General features: G+C 42.6%; 1 protein-coding gene and 1 long non-coding RNA gene across 2 annotated transcripts in view; one reads left to right on the forward strand and one right to left on the reverse strand.

Moving 5' to 3' along the window:
• The window catches only part of HEATR4 (HEAT repeat containing 4), a 49647-nt gene extending 36847 nt beyond the window's left edge, over positions 1-12800 (forward strand). Inside the window, exon 17 of the mRNA XM_029952661.1 lies at positions 12460-12800. Coding sequence (XP_029808521.1) covers positions 12460-12618 — 159 coding nt within the window. The 3' untranslated portion in view covers positions 12619-12800. The remainder of the gene's footprint in view (positions 1-12459) is intronic.
• A 2685-nt stretch (positions 12801-15485) lies between these two features.
• Positions 15486-16295, reverse strand: part of LOC115302810 — a 63344-nt gene continuing 62534 nt past the window's right edge. Inside the window, exon 3 of the long non-coding RNA XR_003913644.1 lies at positions 15486-15571. This is a non-coding gene — a long non-coding RNA (uncharacterized LOC115302810). The remainder of the gene's footprint in view (positions 15572-16295) is intronic.

A 16295-nucleotide genomic window follows, 5' to 3' on the forward strand; every position in this document is an offset into this window, starting at 1 on the left:
GGCCGGCGCCTCCACCAGGCGGGCGGGCGGGGTCTGCGCCTCCACCAGGCGTGCCGGCGGGGTCTGCCCCTCCACCAGCGTGCGGGGGGTCTGCATGGAGCGGGCCGCGGGCGAGGCCTCCAGCAGCTCTGCAGGCCCCAGGTGGCCGTACGGCTCTCGCCGGGCCGCATCCGAGATGGTCGCTGCCCCACCAGCCAGCGAGTCTCCAGGATCGTCGACCGTCGACTCCACCCTCGAGTCCTCCGAGTCCTCACTCGGCAGTGTCTGGGCCCTCAGTGCGGCCATGCGGGACGCCACGCTTCTCCTCAGCTGCCTTCGGATCTTCCTGGGCCTCAAGGGCAGGGCCAGGACTGACCCGCTGTGTGGCTGCGGCTGACGCCGGCGTCTCAACCGCCCGCGCCTCAACAGCCCAGCGCTCGCCCTGAGCCCATCCATGGCAGGAACCCTTTCCGAGCCCGGCCCGGGACAGGCTAGGAAAGAGCTCGCAGGGAGCGGCTGCGGGGCACTCTGGGAAAGGGGCGCGGCCTGCAGCAGCCTCCGGGTTAGCCACGCCTGCCATTCTTCCATCCGGCACCTCCCTCTCGCCCGGCTGGATTCTCTCACAGAATAGTGGAATCCCTGCCAGATCAGCAGGGATTCCACGTTTGCAGGGCAATTTAAAAACCACATTGCTGGGGACTCTTTAATCTCTGTATATTGGGGTGTTTCCCAGGATGTCATCATCCCCGAACAGCGTGTTTCTCCGCAACTTTGCACGGGAAATCCAAAATTCTTATTTTCAAGGAACGTCATCGCGCAAAGAGCGAGATTCCTCAGGCAAAATTCAAACGGGGTGGGGGCGGGGGTGCGCGCCGGGTCTTCTTTCTGAGCAGATGATGTCATTGATTGACGCCGTAACTTCTCTCCTTTTGGCCAATACAAAATCTCTAACAGTGGGAGAGCCTGGCTGGCTCTGTTGGTGGAGCATATGACTTAATTTCAGGGTTGTAAGTTCAAGTCCCTCCTTGACCCACCTCAAATTAGAAGAAAAAAAAAAAAAAGCAAGGACAGACAAAATCCCAGTCATTGCCCTCTCTATGATATAAAAAAGAAATTTAAAAAGAAAATTATGAGCTTTTATACTTGGATTATTGATATCTGCCTTTTTCACCCCATCTGGGATTTTGTTTCATTAGCTACAAATTATCCAGAGTCTTGGATCACACCTTCTCTGAATCTTTTTTTTTTAATGTCTTTTATTTATTTTTGAGAGACAGAGAGACAGCGTGAGCAGGGGAGAGTCAGAGAGAAAGGGAGGTGCAGAATCTGAAGACAGGTTCTAGACTCTGAGCTGTCAGCACAGAGCCTGACGCAGGGCCCGAACCCACGAACCGCAAGATCATGACCTGAGCCTAAGTGGGACACAACCGACTGAGCCACCCAGGCACCCCATAACTTTTGTGAATCTTAAATCGACTTCTTAAATTTGAGCATCTCATTTAATAGGCACTGTTCAATGTGGTAGGCATGAGGGTGTGTGCAATTGTTGAGAACGGGTTGGTCACTATTCCACGTAACTAACAATTGTTGCTTTGTACATAAAGATTATGTGTCTTCATTTGAGTCATTTAAGATAAATTTCCAGGAATTGAATTGCTGGGCCAAAGGACAAGATAGTTTTTGTTATTGTTAATAGGTCTTACCAAACTCCCTTCAAAGGGTTTACCAAATTGTCCTTCTAAAGAGTTTAGAGTTGCAAGCAATTAGGAGTATGTTAGACTACATGACCTGTAGGGCCTTTTCACTGGTTCTTCAGTCCTCTGGACTCCAAACACTTGCCAAAGCTTTTAGATTTTACCCCTGCCTATGTGTCACATCCACCTTTTAAAATTTGTCCGTAATATGGTCTATTACAGTGGGGGCGATTTTGCCTCAACTGGGAGTGGGGTAAATGTTATAATATGTAGTGGATAGAGGCCAGAGATGCTGCTAAACATCTACGGTGCAAATAAGACTCCCCCCACGTACACCCAGATAATTATCTAACCCAAAAGTCAATAGTGTTGAGACCAAGAAATCCTGGTCTATTACAAGTAGTCTCCCAGCTAAACTCTAAGTTTGATCTCTCCCTATGTTAATTTATAACACAGGTAGCTACAACATTAATTTTCTCAGGTTGTATACCCAGACTTGCCATCACCCCATTCAAAACCCATCTGGTATTCCATCAACCAATCCAAGCTCCTTAGCTAGGAACTGAAGTCATGTTATCAGACACAACTCCCCAAAACTCTACATCTATAAGTTAAACTGTTTACTGTTTCTTGCCTATGTTCTCCTGTAAGGATAGAGGTCTGAAACTGACTCCATGAAACAATAGAAGGGCACACATTGCCCAAGGCAAGAGGGACCACCCTTGTAACATTCTAAGGGCAGGCCTAAAGATGGAGGCTAAGACTAGTCATGGCCTACGTGAGGGTCCTGGGCCCACCCTGTGATTGGTCAATACTCTAAATGTTGTGATTGGGTCCTGCCAAAAGTAACAAATACTCTAGGCAATGTGAATGGTTAAACCTGCTGTCAATAATATTGTATGATAATGATTGGATCACTGTATTTCCTGTAACTCCCCCTTCCCAAACTCATAAAAGCCCTACCCTGCCTTTGTTCGGGGCTCACTCCACGTGGATCCAGTAAGTCTGTGAGCCCAAGTTTAGGCTGGCTGGGCCTAAATTCGTAATAAAGCCCTTTGCTTTTGCATGTGTGATTCAGTCTCCCAGGTAATCTCTGGTTTTTGGGGGTGATATTAAAATCTGGGTATAACACTCCATACCTGTACTCATGCTATTTCCCCTAAATATTGTCCTCCAAACATCTCTTGTGAAAACCCTTAATAAAGCCCATTTCATAGTCCGTCTCCTCCCCAAAGGCTCTCCCATTTCTCTAAGAGAACTTTGACCCTTCTACATGAACTTAGCACCTTGTGCCTTGTATTGGTGTATTATGTACTTGTCATATTCCTTCCTAAACTGTAAACTCTTTCAAGGATGGTGGGATTTCAAGGACAGGTCTTCCTTATGCTTTTTTCTCTTGCTTTTAGCAAACTGCCTTTCACACAGGAGGTGCACAGGAAATGTTTGTGGGAAGCAGACCAACCAGAATTGATTCCTTGTCACTCATTAGTAACTGTGGCATTACTAGCTCAGTCAAGTTATTCTCTCAGGTCTCAGTAATCTCATCTGTAAAATGGGAATAATAATTGAACTTACTTCATTGAGTTGTGAAGATAAAATAATGCATATAAGGCACTTAGCTAGCACAGGGTGTGCTACAGAACTAAACACTTAAAAAATGGTGCCTAAAATAATTAATATTATGGAGCAAAGCCCTATAACATGGCTTGTGTGCCCTTGGCCTGATTTGAAGAAACTTGGAGTGGGACAGGCAGTCCTCAAACTGGGATGAGGAGATTAAGATTATTTTTGCATATGTTCTGTGGAAGTTTAAGTAAATCAACAGAGACCATATCAGACAAGGGCATTGTGTGAGGACTGCTCTGCAGTTACTAAACCAGGGGTCCAAGTATGAGCTGGGGCTGGTGTCAGGGGGGCAGGATTAGTTGAAACCAAATTATATCCTCCCAAGTCCTGTGTCTAGTTTAGGGCTGCAGTGCACAGAACAAGGAAAAGCAGGAAGGGCATCCTTGTTCTTAACACACAGACTGTGTGTGCTGTTGAGGAAGTCACTGGGAGCTTTCATTGCCTTTTCAAAGGAAGCGGTTTTCAATAGACTAGGGATACATCCTATAGTGAACTAGGGGGAAAAGCTGTGCTTCTGGGCTCACGAAGTTTGGGAAGAAATTCAGCTAGCAGAGCTATAAATTTATCTTTTCCATATCCTGTATAAACATCTCCCAGTCTTTCCTGTGACCTCCTCCTTTTCTTTTTCAACATTTTGTGATTTCCCAAAGAATGCTGTTGCTATCTGTCTTCTAGTTTCCCCTGTGACTGAGAAACATCTTTTTGAGCCTGATTTATTTTAAATTTCATCACTTTTCCTGTGGTGCTACTTAGTTCTGACTATAAAAGCAGATATTAATAACCATTTTCAGAAATACAATTGAATGACATGGAATAATATTCTTAGTGTATCATTGGGTGGGAAAAGAAGCAGACACAGTAAGTATTGCATTAGGATCCCATGTTGGGGGATATTTATGTTTGTGAGATGTGTATGCACATACCCATCCGTACTGTTAAAAAGCAAAATTTGAGTGAATTTGCAGATGTAGTGGCTTTATTCAACAAATTTATGAATTAAGAAGGATCCCATTCAGCAAGCAGAAAGGAGCTCCAAGTTGTACAAAAATGGCAGGGTTTTTATAGGCGGAAAGAGGGTGGGACAAAGAAGTTAAAAGAATAGGTTGTTTATTTCAGTGGAAGTTATCTTCCCACAGGGGAAGACAACGGGTCTTATCATGCAGATTACCTTAAAGGTGCAGATCTGGAAATTCCAGACTGATTGGTTTAAAATTCCACTGTTGGGAGAGGCTGGAAGTGCAGTTAGGTTTAGGTGTTGAGTCTTGGTCGGGTTTAGCAAAAGTGACTCCACTGGGGGCTATTGCTTCTTTAAAAGAAAATATGCTAGTAAAGAAAGTTTTGGAGTCTTTGCACCACAATATTTAACAGTAATTATCTTTGGGGGCCCCTGAGTGGCTCAGTGGGTTGAGTGTCCAACTTCAGCTGAGGTTATGATCTCATGGTCCATGAGTTCGAGCCGCATGTTGCGCTCAGAGCCTGGAGCTTACTTTGGATTCTGTGTTTCCCTCTCTTTCTGCACCCCCCCCCCATTCACTTTGTCTCTCTCTCAAAAAAAATTTTTTTTTTAAACTGATTATTTTGTATGGTGGGATTCAGGTGATTTTTATCTTCTTTTTTGGTTGTTTGTGTGTTCTGGGTTTCCTACATAAAACATATTGTTACTGAAACCCAAGTTCAGGTGCCATTCACTCAAATGGCCAATACTCAAGAGACAATAGACAAGGTTTGATTGGGAAGGAATATGAGCTTTATTCGGGAGTCCAGTATCTAGGGAGAAGGCAGACTCTTGTCGAAAGGAGAACTCCCAGGTTTCTGCCTGGCCCAGAGATTTTTTTTTCATGCATGATATAGAGAGAAAAAGAGAGAGCACACCAGCAGATCCCCGTGCAGACTCAATGATGCCAGGCTCAGAGTTATCTTGGTACTTCAAGGTTGTGTAAGAAGTTCTGGTTCCTTGGTACCCAAAAGTTGGACAAGAATATTCTGTTCTTTCTACAAAGGAGGATAAGGTCTACATATGTCCAAAGAGAAGTCAGGAAAGTCATTTGTGTGACCTTAAAACTGAAAAACATGTTGCTAAGAGATATCTGAGCTAATCAGAAAGCTAAGGGGGCTTCAACCAGACTTGCTGGCTTCTGTGGTCTGGGAATATTGTGGTCCTCTCTTCCACAAGACCAGTGGCCGGCAAATCTCAAAGAAAGCAAATTGGTTCTGTTACAGATGAAGGGCCTTAAGTCAGCAAGCAAGGAGTGTGTTAACTTGAAGCTAGTTAACCTGTGAGATCAGCTAGTGTTTTTTAAGCAACAATCTTTACTTTCCCAAACTCATCTCATTTTTTGTGATCTCCAATCATTGCTTGTCTGCTCTCTCTTTTAAAAAAGAAGAGCCCGTTGGGTGGCTCAGTTGGTTAAGAGTCCAACTTCTCATTTCTGCTCAGGTCATGATCTCAAAGTTCGTGAGTTGGAGCCTCTCATTGGGCTCTGTGCTGACAGTGCAGAGCCTGCTTGGGATCCTCTCTGTCCCTCTCTTTCTGCCCCTCCCCCACTCGCTCAAGCATGTGCGCTCTGTCTCTCTCTCTCTTAAAAATAAATAAATAAACTTAAAAAATGAGGAAATCAAAGGAACTTGACATTCAGATTATAGAAGTTAATACTTGCTTATCGGAAAGTTTGCTATAGAAAACAAGTTAAAATAGGGCACCTGGGTGCCTCAGTTGGTTAAATGGCTGACTCTTGATTTTGACTCAGGTCATGATCTCACCTTTTGTGAGTTCAGGCCCCACATCAGGCTCTGTGCTGATGGCATAGAGCCTGGTTGGGATTCTCTGTCTCCCTTACCCTCTCCCTCTCTCTCTCTGCCTCTCCCCCTTCAAGTGTTTGTGCTCTCTCTAACTAAATAAACAAAAAATAAAATAAAATTCAAATACATTTGAAGAGTGTGTTAGTGCTGTCATAGCAAAGTACTACAAACTTGATGGCTTAAACAAAAGAAATTTATTTTCTCATAGTTCTGGAGACTGGAAGTCTGAAGTCAATGTATTGGCAGAGTTGGTTTCCATGACCTTGCTCCCTGTCTTGTGAAAGGCACCTTGTCTTGTAAAGGACACCAGTCATATTGGATTAGGGTCTCTTTAATGACCTCCTTTTAACTTAATTACCCCCTTTAAAGACTATCTCCAAATTTCATAGCCTGAGGTACTGAAGGTTCGGACTTTAACAAATGAATCTTATTGGGAGGGGCACACAATTCAGCCCATAATGGTACGAGCTACCTGGGTTTGAGGACCCAGAGGGGGTTCTGCAGGACCAGCCAAGAGGATCCATGGCTTCATGCCTGATAGAAATCAAACTCAAGCCAGCAGGAAATGAGATCAGAGTTTAATGAAGACATAGAGTACTGATGCAGACAGAACATCTGGGAGACTCCAAAAGGAAAGTCTTGTCTTGTTTTTGCTCCTGGTATGGGGATTTGGGGATGTATACATGTCCTCTCAGGCATCTAGGAACTGCTCAGGTGTCCTCCATAAGTCACTTATGTCCCTGGAGCCAGGGGTCTCCGTGTCAGGAGTCAGTGATCTTGGAAAACCTACATGATGACCCCGCCAGGTCACTCCTTAGGTATTACCTATTGTGCTGCAAGACTCCAAAGAACTCGTTAACTCCTTGACCTTTACAAGGAGGACATATGTTATTTGTACCATAAGCCCTGATGCAGGGTAGGAGCGCAGGTCCTAGCAAGATAGAAGCAGGACAGGAAAAGGAGTAAAAAACCAGCTTTTGGGGGGCGCCTGGGTGGCTCAGTCAGTTAAGTATCCAACTTCAGCTCAGGTCATGATCTCACAGTGAGTTCAAGCCCTGAATCGGGCTCTGTGCTGATAGCTTAGAACCTGGAGACTGCTTGGATTCTGTGTGTGTGTCTCTCTACCCCTCCTCTGCTTGCACTCACTCTCTCTTTCTCTCAAAAACAAATTAACATTAAACACATTTTTTTTATTCAGCTTTTTTTTTCATGGAATCCCTTCAGCTTCCCCGTCTCAATAACAGAGGGGTGATGTATTAGAACAACCTCAGTTTTCCCCTCTTGTATAAAGAAAACCCAGTTCTTTCCTCCTCCTGTGTCTTTCTTATGTGTTTCCTTTACCCTACACATACAAAACATTCACAATACTTCATTTCTGACACTTCTGGTCACCAAATGCATGAAGGTTTTTCTTCACAACAAGGAATTCTCTGCAACACCAGCTGGGGGTCCTACAAATTTAACTCAATTCTAACACTATCTACCTGGAGATAGTATCCGATTCCACAGGTTAAGGCCATAGGCCCTCAAGATTCTCCTGCCTTACTTCAGATGCCAATCACAAGTAATGGGTCCCCAGGTTACCCTCAGTTTCTGTCCAATTTGACTACAGATCTGAGGTTTCCACAACTGCCTCCTTGGTTTCAATTAGTTTTTTAGAGTAGCTCACAAAACTCAGGGGAACAGTTTACCAGTTACTAAGGATACAATGAAGGAGACAAGTGAATGAACAGACAGACCAGGCTACCTCAGGGGAGGTCTGGGAGGGTCCCCAAAGCAAGAGGTCTGTTCCTATGGAGTTGGGGTGTGCATCACATTTCTGGTGTGAATGTGTTCACCAACTGGAAACTCTCTCTGAACTCCATACTATTGGGAGTTTATGGAGGCTTCCCCCCACAGGCATGATTAATTACTAATTATTGGTTTCTAGCCCCTTTCCGTTCTCTAAAAGATGAGGAAGGGACTGAAAATCCCAAGCTTCTAATCATGGCTTGGAGGTGCCTTCTTAGCGCAGCGGGCAGCGCGTCAGTCTCATAATCATGGCTTGGTCTTTCCGGTGACCAGTCCTCACCCAGAAGCCTACCCAGGGTTAACTCAATAGACCAAAATATGCTCCAGTTTCTCTTTATTACTTAAGAATTTACAAAGGTTTTAAGAGCCCTGTGTCCCGAAAGGGGTCAAAGACCAATATGAGAACAAGAGATGCTCTTAGTGGTCTTATCATTAGGAAATTATGAGTTTCAGGAGCTCTGTGCCAGGAATGGGTGGTGGGGGAGACTAATATATATATTTTTCTATTATCTCACAGGTGATATATGCTGAATCACAAGTTCCTTTAAGTACTTTTCCTTCATGAAGGAAGGGTAATATGAGAAGTTGTTGAAAGCGGAATAGGAAAAAAGAAATAAAGGGAAAATAAAAGACAACAAATGTCCAGGGCTGTGGTTCTCAACCCAAAGTGATTTTGCCCCCAGGGGACATTTGTCATCATCTAGAGACATTTTTTGGTTGTCACAACAGGGAAGTTGAACTGGCATATAATGGGTAGAAGCCAGAAGTGCTAATAAATACAATCTACGGTACAGCCCTACAATGAAGAATTATTCAGCCCAAATGTCAACAGAATCAAGACTGAGAAACTCTAGTATAAACTTTTCAATGACTTCACCAATATAGAAATTTGAATGTTTTTGACTAATTTTACTTTTAGAAATCTGTCCTTTAAAATATTCACCCATGGGGCACCTGGGTGGCTCAGTCAGTTGAGTGCCTGACTTTGGCTTAGGTCATGACCTCATGATTCATGGGTTTGAGCCCCACGTTGGGCTCTGTGCTGACAGCTCAGAGGCTGGAGCCTACTTCAGACTCTGCATCTTCCTTTCTCTCTGCTCCTCCTCTGTTCATGCTTATGCTCTGTCTCTCGAAAGTGGGTAAATGTTAAAATTTTTTTTTAAATATGGTCATGAGATTTAGCCCCATGTTGGGAGTCTGCTTAAGATTCTCTCTCTCTCCCTCTCTCTCTGCCCCTCCCCAACTTGCGTGCCAGCATACTCTCTCTCTCAAATAAATAAACTTTAAAAAGTAAATTAATTAATAGACATCTTTAAAATAAAAAGATAAATGAAATATGCACCTATGTGTACAAAGTTACACATACAGATGTCCATTGCTTATAACTTCAAAATTGGAAATGACACAAATGCCTACTAGTAGGCAATTGTTAAAAAGAATGACAAGGAAGGTACTTGGGTGGCTCAGTCAGTTAAGCAGCCAACTTCAGCTCAGGTCATGATCTCATGGTTTGGTTCGTGAGTTTGAGCCCCACATCAGGCTTTGTGCTTACAGCTTGGAGCCTGGAGCCTGCTTTGGATTCTGTGTTTCCCTCTCTCTCTGACCCTCCCCCACTCATACTCTGTTTCTGTCTCAATGAAAAAAAACAAAAAAACCAGAAAACTGAGACTAAAAAAAAAGAATGACAAGGAAAGAGGTTTAAAATATATTGTAAATTGAAAAATCAAATCACCAAGAAATATATATGTTGTCTTATTTTTTGTTTAAAAAACACAACTCATACATTTATATATGGTTTCCTTAAAACCATATATGTTGTGTGCATATGTATGTGTATTTGCACAGGTGAATGTTGGGAAAGATATATAGCAGACTGAAGACAGAGGTTGCCTCTGGGAATGGAATTATGGGCAATAGAAGAACTTTCTGTTTTACTGCATATATTTCTGACTTGTTTTGGTTAAGGCCTCAAGGAATAAGCCTTTGCTTTGTCAAATGTGAGGCAGATTACAGTCTAACTTTGAGACTGCTTACTTATAATTTTTAAGACTTACCAAATTACCATAAATCAGGGGTCAATAAATTGCGGCCCTTGGACCAAATCCAGCCTCTCTCTGGTTTTTAAACACTCTGTGAACTAGGAATGATTTTTATAATCTTGAATGTCAAAAGAAGAATATTTTGCAACATAAATGTGTAAAAACTCAAATTTCAGTGCCCACATGTAAACTTATATTGGAACACAGACACACTCATTCATTATAAACCGTCTGTGGCTACTTTTTTTTTTAAGCTTATTTATTTATTTTGAGAGAGAGAGTGTGTGTGAGCAGGAGAGAGGCAGAAAGAAAGGGAGAGAGAATCTGAGGCAGGCTCTGTGCTCTCATTGTGGAGCCTGACATGGGACTCGATCCCCTGAGATCATGAGACTGTGACCTGGGCTGAAGTCAGACTCTTAACCAACTGAGCCACCCAGGCTCCTGGAGCATGTGACTCTTGATCTCAGGGTTGTGAGTTCAAGCCCCACGTTGGGTGTAGAAATTACTTAAAAATAAAATCTTGGGGTGCCCGGGTGACTCGGTTAAGCTTCTGACTCTTGATTTTGCCTCAGGTCATAATCTCACAGGTGTGGGATCGAGCCCCACATTGGGCTCTACACTGAGTGTGGAGCCTACTTGAGATTCATTCTCTCTCTCTTTGCTCCTCCCCTGCTTACTCTCTCTCTCTCTCTCTCTCTATCTATCTATCTCAAAAATAAAATACTAAAACAAATTTTTCAGTAACAAAAATTAAAAAATCCTTTTTTAGGGGCATTCACTTTTGAACGCCCCCTCTTCTGTAAAGAGAGCTTTCATGCTACTCATACTTTCTGATTTTATACTCTAATAAACTTTGCCTGCTGCTCATGTAAAAGAAAATCTTTTTTTAAAAGCTTATTTGAGAGGGGAGAGGGGCAGAATGAGGGGAGACAGAATCCCACGCAGGCTCTGCGCCACCAGCACAGAGTCCAATTCTCGGTTTGAACTGACAAACTGTGGATTATGACCTGAGCCAAGATCAAGACTGATCCACCCACGTGCCCCCCAAATAAAAAAATCTTTAAAAAGATTAGTGTTTTCATTTTAAGTTTAACTAGATGCAAAGGGTCTAATTTTTAACATCTATAGATTCCAGCATTTGCACATTAATGTATTTTTGTTTTTTAAAGTTTATTTGTTCATTTTGAGAGAGAGAGAGAGAGAGAGAGAGAGAGAGAGAGAGAGACTGAGTAGGGGAGGCGCAGAGAGGGGGGAAGGTACAGAGAGAATTCTAAGCAGGCTTCCTGCTGACAGTGAGTTCACAGTTCTGACACAGGGCTCGATCCTACAAACAATGAGATCATGACCTGAGTTGAAATCAAGAGTCAAACACTTAACCAATGAAGCCACCCAGGTGCCCTTGTTTACTCATTTAAACTTTTTTTATTACCTATTTTTTCTTTCTTAAGTAAGCTCTAGTGCCAGCGTGGAGCTTGAATGCATGACCCCCACATCAAGAGTTGAATGTTCCACCAACTGGGCCAGCCAGGTGCCCTTTCATTTTTTGTTTTTTTGTGTTTTATTTTTTCAGATTCCACATATGAGTGAAATCATATGACACTTGTGTTTCTTACTCTAACTTATTTCATTTAGCATAGCACCCTTCAGGTCCAGCCATGGTGTTGCAAAATGGCATAATATCATCCTTTTTATGGCAGTCATATTCATGCATCTGTGTTTCTCACGTCTTCCTTATTCAGTTGTCTATCGATGGACACTTGGGTTGCTTCCATGTCTTGGCTGTTGTAAATATGCTGCAATACACATGGGGATGCATATATCTTTTCAAATTAGTGTTTTTGTGTCCTTTGGGTAAATATCCAGTTGTGGAATTATTGGATCACATAGTATTTATATTTTCAACTTTTTGAGGATACTCCATACTGTTTTCTACAGTGACTATACCAATTTATATTCCTACCACCAGTGTATGAGGGTTCTTTTTTTCCCTCCACCAAGGATTTCTTTCTTATTATTCCATGGACTAATACAGAAAATTGATATTAAAACTATTTAGATTTCTGAGGATGCTTTAACCTAGGTACAGGCTCAACCCTGCCCATTACTATATTGATTTCGGGGTTGAAATAGAACAGTACCGCCTCCCCAGGGACTATTCACCCTCAGTGAACACACCTCCTCGGCACACCGCAGGAGCAGGTCTCTAGTCATGGCTACAAGACTGACCCATTGCTGCTGCTGCTTCTGCATGATAGTAAGGACAAAGAAAGTACAGGCTAACGCAAACGGTGCCACACAGATTCCCAAGACTTCTTGGGCAGGAAATTCAGGCATATTCACCACATTAGTCTTCTGACTGGGGACAAAGAAAGATAGGTCTTGAATTCATAGAATCTGTTTTCTTATTTATTATAGTAATTAATAGAGCTATTCTGATAAACCATGACTGAAGAGGCTTTCTGTTTGGATCTACCTTTTATGTGAGACCATATGTTTGGCATATGCATTCATGTGTTAATATTTCTTTGCAGCCTGTGAGGCCCTGCACACCAAATCCCTGGTCACAGAGTCCAGTCCTGGGCCTAAACACAAGGAGCAGAGATCAACCGTCACCTGTGAAAGATCTACTCACTGCCCGGAAAAAAAGGATTATGATGGGACCATTTGGATCAGACAACCCTGATCTCTAGCTGGGTAAATACTTAGTTTATTCCAGGGTCCTTCCCCCAGAAGGAAAGGTGATCATTTCAAGGATGATCCCTTCTCTTGCTCCAAGACAGACAGCAGTGAACCTAGTCACAATTCTGGTTCTTTAATGATGTTGTATAGTCTCCTTGTCATTATATATATATATATAAAGAAAAATCTGACAGTAGTCCTGGTTTTTTAATGTGCACCATTTACACAGAAGGTTAAAGAAAATTGACATCACATTAGATGATTGAACATATTTTCTCATGCCACAGACAGGTTACATACTAATTATATGTCAAAGCTCCAAATTTTACTAGAGTAGAAATACTGAAAGACCCATCATCTCCTGCAAGCTATATAAAGAGCCCTCTGAAACCCAAACTAGAATACCATTTGCCTAAGAAAGAGACAGCTTACATACATATATATATGTTTGTGTGTATATATGTGTGTGTGTGTGTGTGTGTATTTATACATCTAAATATATATATATATATATCTACAAGTCTAGTCTTGTTCTAGAGCAGGTTCCTTACAAGAGTCTTACAAGAAAATAGGGGTAGCTGGCTGGCTCAGTAGGAAGAGCATATGACTTTAGACCTCGGGTTCAAGAGTGGAGCCCCACATTGGATGTAGAGATTACTTAAAAAAATAAATTAAAAATTAAAACAACAACAACAACAACAAAAACAAAACAAGAGTGTTATAAGAAAACCAAGCTGGCACAGTCATTTTCCCCTTGCAACACACGGGTGGACCTGAACACTTTTAGATCCCTTGGAAACATTGCTGCAGTTTCACAAGGCTAATGAACAATTCTCATGAACCTCAAGTACCCTATGGCTTTAAAGCTTTAGGCATGATCAAAGAGTTGCAAACCGTGTACGTATCATTAGACAGGATTCTGTAAGAGCACACTAATGCAGGCAGGTCAGGTCGAGGACCCAGAGGGGGTACTGCAGAACCAACCAAAAGGGTCTGTGGCTTCATGCAGGATAGAAATCAAACTTGAGCCAACAGGAGGTGAGATCAGAGTTTATTGAAGATATAGACAGAGTAGATACAGAGGGAGCATTAGGGAGACTCGAGAAAGGAAAAGGACCATGGGTCTCATCTTTGGTTGGGGGTCTGAGGTTTCTACAGAGGACTGTGGTCTGGTATGTGTCCTCTCAGGCATCCAGGAACCATTCAAAACAAGGATGAGTGTTTAGGTGTCCTCCATAAGTCACTTATATCCCTGGAGCCAGGGTTCTGGGTGTCAGGAGTCAGTGGTGTCTGGAGTCAGTGATCATGAAAACCTATATGACCACCCCACCCAGTCACCCTATTGTGCTGCAGGACTCCAAAAAACTCATTAATTCCTTGACCTTTATAAGGAGGGCATACATTATTTGTACCATAAGCCCTGATGCAGGGTGGGAGTGCAGGTCCTAACAGGAATAGAAGCAGGAAAAAGAGCAAAGAAAAAAACCAGCTTTTTTCCCCATGAGGGCCCTTCAGTTTCCCTGTCTCAACACAAGGCCAAAAAAAAAAAAAAAAAAAAAAGAAAGAAAGAAAGAAAGAAAGAAAAAGAAAAAAAATTCACTGTGGAAGAGTAGAGACCCAGAATCCAAAGTAGTGTGACTCCAGCTTTCTTTCCTAAATATTGATTGCTATTTATAACTGAAAAAGCTTTGGGACATTTAGAGATGAAAATATAAGGTATGTGAATCTCTCCTTTTTTCTTCCCATAATCACATCCTTTCTTCCAGTGGCACTGTTATCACCAGAAATATCAAAAGTAATAATTTCCACCATAAATGCCTCATAGCTTTGGGACACAGGGAAAAAAGGATTTGGGGGGAGTATCAGTTAGTCACAAAAGAAAATCTTTCCTTTCCCTGACTCATGTAGCCCATGTTTTAATTTATTTGTTTATGCATTCTCTCTGAGTGAAATATTGATTCAAAAAGCATCATCATGTATATCAAGGTTATTTCCACTTCTGTCAAACCTGAGGATTCTGGGATCTGGTTACCATGAGGCATTTGAGACAATAAATAATTCTGTACAAGTACTTTCTCAGCTCCTCTATCTTTGACTTTGTCATTTCATAGTGAAAGGACTTTATTGTGCACTCTGCATTGCTGGCCAGAACAAGAGGGCCAAATGAACACTTCAGTCAGTCACCAAGGCCAGACAGAGGTTCTTTTAGAAGGTCTGTACTGTGGGAGATGTAGCAGCTGCAGAAGAAATGGCCCTTATGCTCAAGGAGTTTACAAGGGGTTTTATAAGACATACATATAAGCATCTTTCAAAGACAATGTGCTTAATCTAGTAGGAAATATGTGGCACCCAGCAGATGCACTGTAGGAGTCAGGGTGGGGGTAGGAGGTGCTGGAGTAGTCATGGAGACACAGGACCTTGTTTGGATCTCAGTGCACAGGACTTGGATAGATAGGAGGGAGAATCCTCTAGGTGAGGAGAAGGCCAAGAGAAAAGGCTGGAGGAAGGAATGAGCTTGCTTTTGCTAATCTGTTCATATTAACAAATATTATACTGACAAAATACTCCAGGAGTGTCCCAAACCCTTTATAAAGAGCCTTGACTGTCCTTCCCGACTGAGACATCTATAGGACATTCTCTTCTCAGTTGTCTCCTTTTGGTTGTTCCTTTTTTCCTCTTTCCTCTCCCTTTCTTCTGCCACAGACCTTCATTATCTCTGCTGATTGATTAAACAAGTGACAGCTCCCCATCCTACACTAAAAGGAAATTGTTTGGCGCATTGTGTGGGAGAAATGTGGTGCCAACCTTCTCTTGGTTGAGATCTAGAGAAAACTTCCGTTTTTTTTGCACCAAGATTCAGGTCTTTATCAGTTTTCACATCCTGGCTAAGTTAGTATCCGTTACTGAATTACCATCAACAGCAATCTTCTTGACCAGACCAACAGCAAAGTGGGGCTTGTGAGGCTAAAGGAAAGCATCTGTGTTAGAATTTACTCTCTTTCCTTCACAGTCTCCTCCTGGTTATCACTTAATCCTCCCACTCACCATCATTTCTTTTCTTTTCTTTTCTTTTTTCTTTCTTTCTTTTCTTTTTTTTTTTAACATTTACTTATTTTGAGACAGAGAGAGTGTGTGCATAGCCTGAAATAGGGCTCAAACTCATAAACCATGAGATCATGACCTGAGCTGAAATCAAGAGTCAGATGCTTAACCAACGCAGCCACTCAGGCACTCCTCCATCATATCTTGATGATCGATCTTGTCAGAAAATATTTATTAAATGCATGTATTATAGGAGCACCTGGGTGGCTCAGTGAGTTAAGTGTTCAACTCTTGATCTCGGCTCAGGTCATGATCTCACAGTTCATAGGACCGAGCTCCGTGTCAGGCTCTGTGCCGACAGTGCGAGCCTGCTTGGGATTCTTCTATCTGTCTTCCTCTCCCTCTCTCAAAATAAATAAAACATTAAAAAAAAATTTTTAATGTTTTATTTATTTTTGATACAGAGAGAGACAGAGTATGAGAGGGGGAGGGTCAGAGAGAGAGGGAGACACAGAACCGGAAGCAGGCTCCAGGCTCTGAGCTAGCGGTCAGCACAGAGCCTGACGCGGGGCTCGAACCCACGAACGTGAGATGTGACCTGAGCCGAAGCCGGAGGCTTAACCGACTGAGCCACCCAGGCGCCCCA

This window comes from Suricata suricatta, chromosome 9, assembly GCF_006229205.1.
Source record: "Suricata suricatta isolate VVHF042 chromosome 9, meerkat_22Aug2017_6uvM2_HiC, whole genome shotgun sequence".
Lineage (NCBI taxonomy): Eukaryota > Metazoa > Chordata > Mammalia > Carnivora > Herpestidae > Suricata > Suricata suricatta.